Source organism: Mandrillus leucophaeus, unplaced genomic scaffold (assembly GCF_000951045.1).
Source record: "Mandrillus leucophaeus isolate KB7577 unplaced genomic scaffold, Mleu.le_1.0 Scaffold768, whole genome shotgun sequence".
NCBI classification, from domain to species: Eukaryota; Metazoa; Chordata; class Mammalia; order Primates; family Cercopithecidae; genus Mandrillus; species Mandrillus leucophaeus.
The window spans coordinates 545185-555853 of NW_012108341.1; the positions used below are offsets into that span (position 1 = coordinate 545185).

Here is a 10669-nt window from a genome sequence, read left to right on the forward strand (position 1 = left end):
TTCACCATGTTAGCCAGGATGGGCTCAATCTCTTGACCTCGTGATCTGCCCGTCTTGGCCTCCCAAAGTGCTGGGATTACAATGAGTGAATTTCTTAATCCTAAGTTCTAGTTTGATTGCACTGTGGTCTGAGAGACAGTTTGTTATAATTTCTGTTCTTTTACATTTGCTGCGGAGTTCTTTACTTCCAACTATGTGGTCAATTTTGGAATAAGTGCAATGTGGTGCTGAGAAGTATGTATATTCTGTTGATTTGGGGTGGAGAGTTCTGTAGATGTCTATTGGGTCTGCTTGGTGCAGAGGTGAGTTCAATTCCTGGGTATCCTTGTTAACAAACAAAGCTGGACGGAGAATGACTTTGACGAGTTGAGAGAAGGCTTCAGATGATCAAACTTCTCCGCACTAAAGGGAGAAGTTCGAACCCATCGCAAAGAAGCTACAAACCTTGAAAAAAGATTAGATGAATGGCTAACTAGAATAACCAATGAAGAGAAGTCCTTAAATGACCTGATAGAGCTGAAAACCATGGCACGAGAACTATGTGACAAATGCACAAGCTTTGCTAACCGATTCGATCAACTGCAAGAAAGGGTTTCAGTGACTGAAGATCAAATGAATGAAATGAAGTGAGAAGAGAAGTTTAGAGAAAAAAAAGAGTAAAAAGAAATGAGCAAAGCCTCTAAGAAATATAGGACTATGTGAAAAGACCAAATCTACATCTGATTGATGTACCTGAAAGTGACAGGGAGAATGGAACCAAGTTGGAAAACACTTTGCAGAATATTATCCAGAACTTCCCCAACCTAGCAAGGCAGGCCAACATTCAAATTCAGGAAATACAGAGAATGTCACAAAGATAGTCCTCAAGAAGAGCAACTCCAAGACACATAATTGTCAGATTCACCAAAGTTGAAATGTACCACATTTTCTTTGTCCAGTCCACCATTGATGGGCATCTAGGCTGATTCCATGTCTTTGCTATTGTGAATAGTGATGTGATGAACATATAAGTGCATGTGGCTTTTTGGTAGAACCATTTATTTTCCTTTGGCTATATATCCAGTAATGGGATTGCTGGGTCAAATGGTTTATCTGCCTTATTTATGGCTGACTGTCCAATCACAAGAGCAGTGCCTGGGACATCATGCAGAATTGAATGAATAAACATGGCCTTCAAGTATTTTAGTATATAGTCAAAGTGAAATTTCACTTTCAATTCCTGATCCGATAAGATAAAATTAGGACAGCAGGTTATGACATTAAAAACATTATTGAATATTATATTTTGACCTTGCCATGAGAATCACTGGTATATACTGGTAGTTGCTAGTGGCATTACATGAAATCTTACAGTTGTGCTTTTGCTCTCTTAGGACTCCACTGATGGATAGCTGGTATTCTTTATCATATCTGTACTTCAGCACTGTTGGAACTTTGGTAACATTATTAGTGGGGATACTTGTCAGTTTACCAACAGGTAACTATCTAAACATTAGTATTGTTGTATTTACCTCTATATCAGTTTTTACTGTATCTGTTTTATAGCTTTTTATGTTATTGTACTGTGATCCTATTGACAGCTAGTTTAATTATTTCTTCTGTTTTACTCATGGGAAATCTGAAGGCTTAGACTAGAAAGCAGAAGACTCATTTCTATTTGAATCTTGGTTCTGCCCTTTAGGGCCTGCATGAACTTGGGCAAGTCACATAGCTACACTGAGCCTCAGCTTTCTTATGTGTAAAATGAGGACAATAATAATTGACCTGCCCATCTCACAAGTTGCTGTAAGACAAAAATAAGATGCTTGAAAAAAACTTCAATGTTAGGGATTTTACACATATTTTTACAATAACCCAATATGCTATGATCTTTACATTGTCCCGTATTCATTCTTTGTAAACTATAAGGAAGCATAGACAGGTTATATCTAAACATAGTGTGGAGGCTTTTTTTTCAGATGTTTATCGTTTTTTAAAAAAGTATGTTTATTTTTAAAAAATCAATTTGATACACATAGTATATAAATTGCTCTCTGGGATTGCTATAGAACTGTTATCTTGGAACTCCATTTTGTCCTTATTCTGTGAATTCTCTTGGGCCCTGTTCCTGTGTTGGGTTTTCTACTGCCTATATTCATTACTTCTCATTCTCATTTACTCCCTTAATTGAATGGAACACATCCTGTAGCATATTCTCAAGAATGAGTAGACAAAAGAAGAGGTTTTGGGTCTGAAAAAAATTATTTAATCTATCTTATGCTTGATTGATTGTTTGAGTAGAAATTCCCAGGATTGAAAAGAACTTTTCTTTTTTCTGAGAGGATGTCTGAATTTTTTTCTAGCTTGCTATGTTGCTGTTGTGACAGTGCCATGCTACCAGCTGACACTTTGCGTGTGTCCCATTTTCACAATGACTGCCTTGGCCTAGGCCTTCAGTAAGGCTCGTTCAATCTGAAGATCCATGTCCTTCAGTTCTGGACATTTTCTTTTTTCTTTTCTTTTCGTCCTTTTTATTTTTATTTTTTAAAAAAATAATTTTCTGTGTTCTCTCTCTGGGAACTCCTATTAGTCAAACATTTGAATCAGAATCATGGACAGTTCCTCTAATTTTCTCGTTTTTTTCTTCTCTTATTTTTCATCTCTGTGTCTTTTAGGTCTACTATGTGGGATATTTTTTCACTTACTTTTCCAATAATTCTCAAAGGAGTGCTCTGATCCAGTTTTGAGAATAGTCTGTAGGGGAACGAGGGCAGGGAAGAGGCTATTGCAGTAACCCAGGTGAGAGATCACAGTGCTGGGGCCGGGGTAGTGTGGAGTTGGTGAAATGTGCTGGGCTCCCTGACTCCCTACATCCCCTCACACATATGCATCCATAGCAGCCATGCCAGGGGAAGGGTGCACTGCCTCCTTCAACATGTGTTACAACTAGTCAGAAATCGTACACTGTGTTCAAGGATGTCTCATGTCTTTGTTTGCTCCATGCTACAAAGTTGCCAGGACTGTGCCACTTTACAGAATCCTGCTATCATTTTATGTTTTTTTGGTACTGGATAGCACTGTCTCTCAAACTTTTGTGACACTTGTATTTATAATTATAAAATTTGTTGCTATCCATTATTTATCAAACAGTTGTTGGAAAATATTCTCTTTCTTTTCCAAAACGACTGTGCTCTTTCTCAAAAATAAAATTCCCAGCACGGTAGGTTTATTAATTTTTTTGGTCCAGTTTGATATATTTTAAGACAGATTTTTTTGTTGTTATTGTTGAGATGGAGTCTCACTCTTTTGCCCAGCCTGGAGTGCAGTGGTGCGATCTCGGCTCACTGGAAACTCTGCCTCCTGTGTTCAAGGGATTCTCTGGCCTCAGCTTCCCGAGTAGCTGGGATTACAGGCGCGCACCACCATGCCCGGCTAATTTTTGTATTTTTAGTAGAGATGGAGTTTCACCATATTGACCAGGCTGGTCTCGAACTCCTGACCTCAGGTGATCCAACCACCTCGGTCTCCCAAATTGTTGGGATTACAGGCATGAGCCACCATGCCCGGTCTTAAGACAGATTTTCATCTTTTCCCAGAAGTCATTCCGTTTTTCAGATCTGGAATACACCTAACCAGTCTCTCTGTACTATTTGCCCTTTGGTCCTTATTTAGCTCAGTTTTTAAAAGAAAGTGGAGTATCAGAGTACCTCCTTTGAGTACTCCTTTTTTTTCTTTTAAATGCTTTGATTCTGAAAAACCATATACAGCTATATCTTTTGTTTCAAAAAGTAATGCTCTACCTCAGTGACTGGGGTCCAGTAATAAAAGACACTTCAACTTCATTAACTTCACAAATAACTTATTCCTACTTCACAGAAACAATGAGTACCTTGAAAACTGTCGAGAAGCACACGATTTTGATGTTCCTTGGGAAACAGATTTTAAAACCTATTGTAGTATACTAAAACTCCCGTAAGAGTGCAGGCCTTGCAGACTTGGTTGGCGTTTCAGCACTCCCCTGATTTTTACTATGCAGAAGGCTATGTTTTCATCAGGAAAACGGGGGCAAATCGTTTCCTAAGTGAGATCACAAGTTGTGGGCACAGTGATTGTTTTGTTTCTCTGTTTCTCTAGCACCTAGCAGCATCTCCAGCACACAGCAGGTACTCAATAACATTGCATGAACTTATTTAAAATTGATTCTATCTCCAGAACAGCAAAGGTTCCCATAATTAAAAGTCTAGTATTTGTACTAAAGTAGTGGTTCTTAAACTTTAGAGGGCGTAAGGATCCCCTTGGAAATTTTATAAAAATTAGGCTTCAGGGGTCCTATCCGCAGAGGTCCTAATTTGGTCAGTCCAGGCTAGAGTCTGGGAATCTGCATTTTATGTACATTCTCTGAGTGATTTGAGTCAGGGTAGTTTGAGGACCACTCTTTGAGGTACACAATTTTTAAAAGCATCCTCTTTGATCCACAAAAAATACCAAAGCAGAATAGTGTTTTTTTTTTTTTTAAAGAAAACCTTAAGGAAGAGGATTTGGATCAAACATCAGTCAGCATACTGATTTTCATTTAAATAATTTATTCAGCAGTTCAGACTTTCCTGCATTTCTTCATAGACATGTATATTTGTAGCCACGAAAGTGGGGGAAAAGCAGCTCCACTGTCTGAAGCAGAGGCAGATGGTTTGATATTTTACTGATGGCATGGAGGGTGCTTTTAAACCAGTTTCCCTACCAGCATTGGGCCAGATGACTGTTTCTCTAGTTGAGTACCAGATGAAGCAATTGGCTTGCATTTTTTGCTCTATCTCACATACATATATGTGAGATATATATATATATATTTTATATATATGTATTTTTTACATATATATTTTATATATATGTATTTTTTATATATATATATATGACAAGACTCATATTTATTATAGTGAGAGGCTTTCAAGACCCAGGGCTGACTAAGGGAAGGGGAGTTGTGGGCTAAGTGATCAGCGTTTTTAAGTTTCCCTTTCTCTTTGTGTTTTATGAATGTATGGAGTTGAATGTGTACAAGTTAAATGCCTGTATAATGGAATGTCTCTGTGTAGTTACTGGTGTCCTTTTTAACAACGTAAGTCATGTACTTTTTTTTTTTTTTCCAGGAGGAAGAAAACAGAACTTAGACCCCAGATATATACTAACCAAAGAGGACTTTTTATCCAATTTTGATATTTTTAAGAAAGTGAGTTGGCTTTCATTTACCATGAGTTAGGAAACTGGGCTTTATTACCTGGATAGAACACTAGTTAGTCCTCAGCCTCTTTCTTGAAAAGTGATGGACAAGAAAGGTATAGACCCTATATAATCTGATCTATATATGTTGGACAGCTCTCTATCCTATGGTGATCTATATCTGTTTTATAGCTCCATATCCTCTGATACACTATAGCTATTGTTTATCTGTCTACCCTCCGATGAGCTATATCTGTTATATATCCTCTTTCCTTTGATGATCTGCATCTGTTGTATATCTCTCTATCCTCTGATAACCTATAACTGTTGTATATCCCTCTATTCTCTGATGAGCTATACCTGTTGTATATTTCTCTAAATCTGTCTATCCTCTGATAATCTGTATCTATTGTATCTCTCCAAATATCTATCTATCCTCTGATAACCTGTGTCTGTTGTATATCTCTCTATATCTGTCTATCCGCTGATAACCTGTATCTGTTATATCTCTCTGTATATCTGTCTATCCTCTGATAACGTAAATCTGTTGTTTATCTATTGTCTGATGGGCCATTTTATATCTATCTTCTGATAACCTGTATCTGTTGAGTATCTACCCTCTGAGGAAGTATACCCGTTCTATATTTCTCTCTCTCAGTAGATTAGAAAGCTGATGTAGAGAAATCAAAATAGTAGGAACAATTTTTTAGAATTACATGAATGAAGAGCTTATTTTTTTCCCCTAATCACCATGTTAACATTTTCTTTTAGAAGAAGCATGTTTTAAACTATAAGTCGCATCCAGTGGAAGATGGTGGAACTGATAATCCTGCTTTCAACCACATTGAATTGAACTTCTCAGATCAGAGTGGCAAGAGCAATGGGACTCGTTTGTGAAGCAGCTCTGATATTAGATGCCCTTAAATGATGTTTCAATTTTATATGTTTTCTAAGATAATTGGATCAGGTTTTCTTTGTGTGTGTGTATTGTATCATGAGTGTTTGGGGGATAAGGTTTTGTTAAAACAAAGTCTGGACTATCTTCACTTACTACATCATTAATTGATGTTACTCTGGAGTTTAGAATTTTGGCATTGACATTTCCCTCTCTTTCCTTTATTTCAATGAAGCTGTAATTGTGAAAATTATAACTACATAGACGCTGAAAGGCTATGCACATGTATTTGATTGTCAACAGTATATTCTTAAATTTGGGTATTATTGAAAATATTTTCCATGCCTTGGTGCTAGCATATAAGTTTGGAAGATTGCCGAAATCATAATTCATCTTGAAAAGAGCTTTTTGGCCGGGCGCGGTGGCTCAAGCCTGTAATCCCAGCACTTTGGGAGGCCGAGTCGGGTGGATCACGAGGTCAGGAGTTCGAGACCATCCTGGCTAACACGGTGAAACCCCGTCTCTACTAAAAAATACAAAAATCTAGCCAGGCGAGGTGACTGGCACCTGTAGTCCCAGCTACTGGGGAGGCTGAGGCAGGAGAATGGCGTAAACCCAGGAGGCAGAGCTTGCAGTGAGCTGAGATCCGGCCACTGCACTCCAGCCTGGGTGACAGAGCGAGACTCCGTCTCAGGAAAAAAAAAAAAAAAAAAAAAAAAGAAAAGAGCTTTTTACCCTCCTACCACATACACCATTCTTAGGGAGCAATGAAGTAACAGGTCTGTGTTGTCTGGATCTTTGCTTTTTATTTCCCCATTAGCCCAGGGCATATACTAACCTGCAAACTGATTCTGGATCAGGAAGGTAGTAATCAACAAGCATTCTGTCTGCGAAAGACCATGGACCCAATGATCAAAGTCTTCTTGGTGCTGTTCATTAATTCTTGTGCCTTTTGGCTTGTTTTCTAGAGTTTCTGGACTTCGGCTGCTGATACTGTCTTTATTTTTATCTGCATGCCCAGTTTCTGATCTATCAGCTTGGGTTTTGTTGTGCACTCTACCTGAGCTTGTCTTCATAATTTTCCGTTTATTGCCCTGGGCTTGGATATGTCTCAAGACACTCAAGTGAATCATGCCACCCCCAATCCTGGCTTATCAAGTCCCAGACTATAAATTATGAACTCCCATTAGCTTGGTACTAACATATACTTGATGTAGGTACTTATGGATTTGATGATCCAAGAATATTCTTCAAAATGGTTAAGCTCCATGGAGTTAGATGACTGCACTTAATGCTATTAAGTTGAACTTTTGAATGTCAACTAATTTGCAATCAATTAAACTTAAAGATACATATGCCTAGAAATTTTGAAATGTTAGTATATTTATCCAGTTAAAGAGCTAAATTATATAGGCAAATGCTATTTTTTTTTTTTAATGTCTGGACTCAAAAAATGCTTTGTTCCGTGTTTTAAAATTTTTAAGTAGCAGTTTCAAAGTTGCTTAGCTGTTTATTTTGCTATGTTCCCAGCTAAGAGTTTGGTTATAGGATTTCATCAATAACTTATTTTTTGTACAGTTTCCACATTAGATACTGTTTAAAAGTTCTTCTTTAAGCTTTTCAATTTTTTTAGAAACATAAGAGAAACATTTAGGTACATACAAATGTTTTTATGATTAAATAATTTTATGCTTATTTTCTGATACGTGTTATTTAGGTAATCATACCCTGTATATTTAGAGGTTGCTAACTGACAATGTTAAGAAATTAAAAAAAAAAAATGGCTGGGCATGGTGGCTCATGCTTGTAATCCCAACATTTGGGAGGCTGAGGCAGGAAGATTACTTGAGGCCAGGAGTTTAAGTCCATCCTGGGAACATAGTTAGACCTCATCTCTAGAAATCAATCAATCAATCAATCAATCAATCAATCTTAGCTAGTCATGTTGCCACATACTTGTAGTCCCAGTTACTAGGGAAGCTGAGGTGGGAGGATAGCTTGAGCCCAGGATTTCGAGGCTGCAGTGAGCTATGATTACACCACTGCACTCCAGCCTGGGTAACAGAGTGAAATCTTGTGTCTGAAAAAAAAAAAAAGAGAGAGAGATTTATATAACATTTAAATTGACTACATAAACCTGGGCAATGTGATGAAACTCCATCTCTACAAAAAATACAAGAATTAGCCGGGCACGGTGGTGTGTGTCTGTAGTCCCAGCTACTGAGGAGGCTGAGGTGGGAAGATTGCTCGAGCCAGGAGGTCGAGGCTGCAGTGAGCTGTGATTATGTGACTGTACTCCAGCCTGGGTGATGGAGCCCTGTCTCAAAATAAATAAATAAATAAAATTAAATAAGAAAAATAAATTATATATTCATATATTTCTTATGTGGATATATGTTATTTTTAAATCACTATATTTGTAAGCAAATACCAAATTTTTGGGAGTCTTTCTACAATGTTTTAATAAGTAGAAAGATATATTGTTTGTTTTACATGAATGTGTTTTGAACTATGGTTATTTGTTTAATAATTCTAAATGCACATGTGTGGAAAGTGCTTCAGTTTTGGAAATCAAATTCAGGTCACTTAACTTTTTGTCTTACCTGATTGCCGGGGAGTTACACCATGTGTTCTTAATGAGAAACATGATGTTTCTGTTCTTGTTCATTTTCCTTTAGACAAAGTATATTTTTGTGACATTTAGAACTATCAATATTTTAGTTTTATAAACATATGAGAATGCCAGATAGAATTCTTAAGAAAGCAATGTAATATTATTAACTAAAAATAATTTATCTTAATTTCTAAATTTTTGAATAAAACCAAATAAGAGTAAAATGTTAATCCATTGTCACATAAATCACATAATCTGCTACTCTTAGTTATTTTGAATGATAAAAACACCAGTGCGGGAAAAGCCACAGAAGTTGTCTGTCAATGTCTGTTTTACTGTTGACAAGTTGTATACCCTTGAATTGACCCCTAATCTCCTCTAACAGTGGTACATAGCACTAAGTTCCTACCTACCTCACAGAAACAATGTCAGTAGAAAAGATCAGGTTGAGCTCTTTGGCAAAATAGCACTTTACTAACTCAAATAGTGTTATTTAATATTTTAGTATGATTGGGAATCAAAGTTTGAGACAAAAGTCGTTTCCCAGTTTTTTAAAAAATAGAGCTGTTAATTTGCAATATCATGATGTAGAGATAGTACCTTCTCTTAAAAATATGTGTCATGGAAATGTTAAAATATATTTAGGAGTCAGCAGGATTATTCAGATAGAGGGAATGTAAACTTTAAAGAAAAATATAATTTGGGAGGCAGAGGTAGGTGGATCATGAGGTCAGGAGTTCAAGACCAGCGCAGCCAACATAGTGAAACCCCGTCTCTACTAAAAATACAAAAATTAGCTGGGTATGATGGTGCACACCTGCAGTCCCAGCTATTTGGGAGGCTGAGGCAGGAGAATCGTTTGAACCTGGGAGGTGGGGGTTGTGGTGAGCTGAGATCATACCACTGCACTCCAGCCTGGGCAACAGAGCGAGATTCCATCTCAAAAAAAAAAGGTACATGTGATATTTGCTTTTTCATTCCTGACTTATGTCACTTAGACTAATAGCCTCCAGTTCCATCTAAGTTGCTGCAAAATACATTATTTCATTCTTTTTTATGCCTGAGTAGTACTCCATGGTGTGTGTGTGTGTGTGTGTGTGTGTGTGTGTGTGTGTGTGTATCACATTTTTTATCCACTCATTGGTTGATAGGCATTTAGGTTGATTCCATATCTTTGCAATTATGAATTGTGCTGCGACAAACCTGTGTGAACAGGTGTCTTTTTGACATATTGACTTCTTTTCCTTTAGGCAGATACCCAATAGTTGTTCCAATCCGATTTTTAATTGGGGTAATTTAATCTTTTAAAAGTTAGTCCAAGTTAATTGTTGATAATATCAGGACTTTAAAATAGAAACAGAAGTTCTTAACCTGAGTGTTTTTTCTTTGTCTTGAAAAAATATCAATTTGAAGTTTTAAAATTCTATTTTATATCTCAAAGCTGTAGTTTTGCTTGTGGGGTATAAAATTAAGTGGACAACTAAGCTAGAGAACTTAGGTGCCAAAGATGAACATGTTTATACCCAATCACCCAATTTGGAGCCACATATCAAAGAAGCAGTTGCCAGCGTTTCACCTAGCCTGAAGTTTCCACTTGTCTGTTCTGCCTTTGGTCATCTCATTTAAAGCACCTACTTACTTCCTACCTATTCAAGTCTTGGTTAGGCAAAATGCAGATTTTCCATATACAGGAAATTTGGCATAACCTTTCACTTTGAAGGTCAAATCAGGTCTCTATCATTTAAATTCATGAAAGAAAGAATATTTTGAAGTTGTCAGCTTTGTTACTCATTCCCATTTTGCAATCACATATTTGTTATTCCCTTCTTCATTGAAAAAGGCTTCTTTTACCCCTTACCCACTCACACGTGTGCGTCAAGGTTTCAGGATTCTCTCCATTTCTGCTCTCCTCAACTTTCCAAAGCCAGACCTTTATTCTCTTCTGTATTAGGATCTGGTCTGTCACT

At 37.1% G+C, this 10669-nt stretch overlaps 1 protein-coding gene across 1 annotated transcript in view; it reads left to right on the forward strand.

Annotated features, from left to right (window-relative positions):
- Positions 1 to 10219, forward strand: part of SLC5A8 (solute carrier family 5 (sodium/monocarboxylate cotransporter), member 8) — a 64693-nt gene extending 54474 nt beyond the window's left edge. Inside the window, exons 13-16 of the mRNA XM_011966633.1 lie at positions 1374 to 1477; positions 5124 to 5203; positions 5965 to 6373; positions 10210 to 10219. Of these exons, the coding sequence (XP_011822023.1) occupies positions 1374 to 1477; positions 5124 to 5203; positions 5965 to 6090 (310 nt within the window). The 3' untranslated portion in view covers positions 6091 to 6373; positions 10210 to 10219. The remainder of the gene's footprint in view (positions 1 to 1373; positions 1478 to 5123; positions 5204 to 5964; positions 6374 to 10209) is intronic.
- Positions 10220 to 10669: the final 450 nt, after the last annotated feature.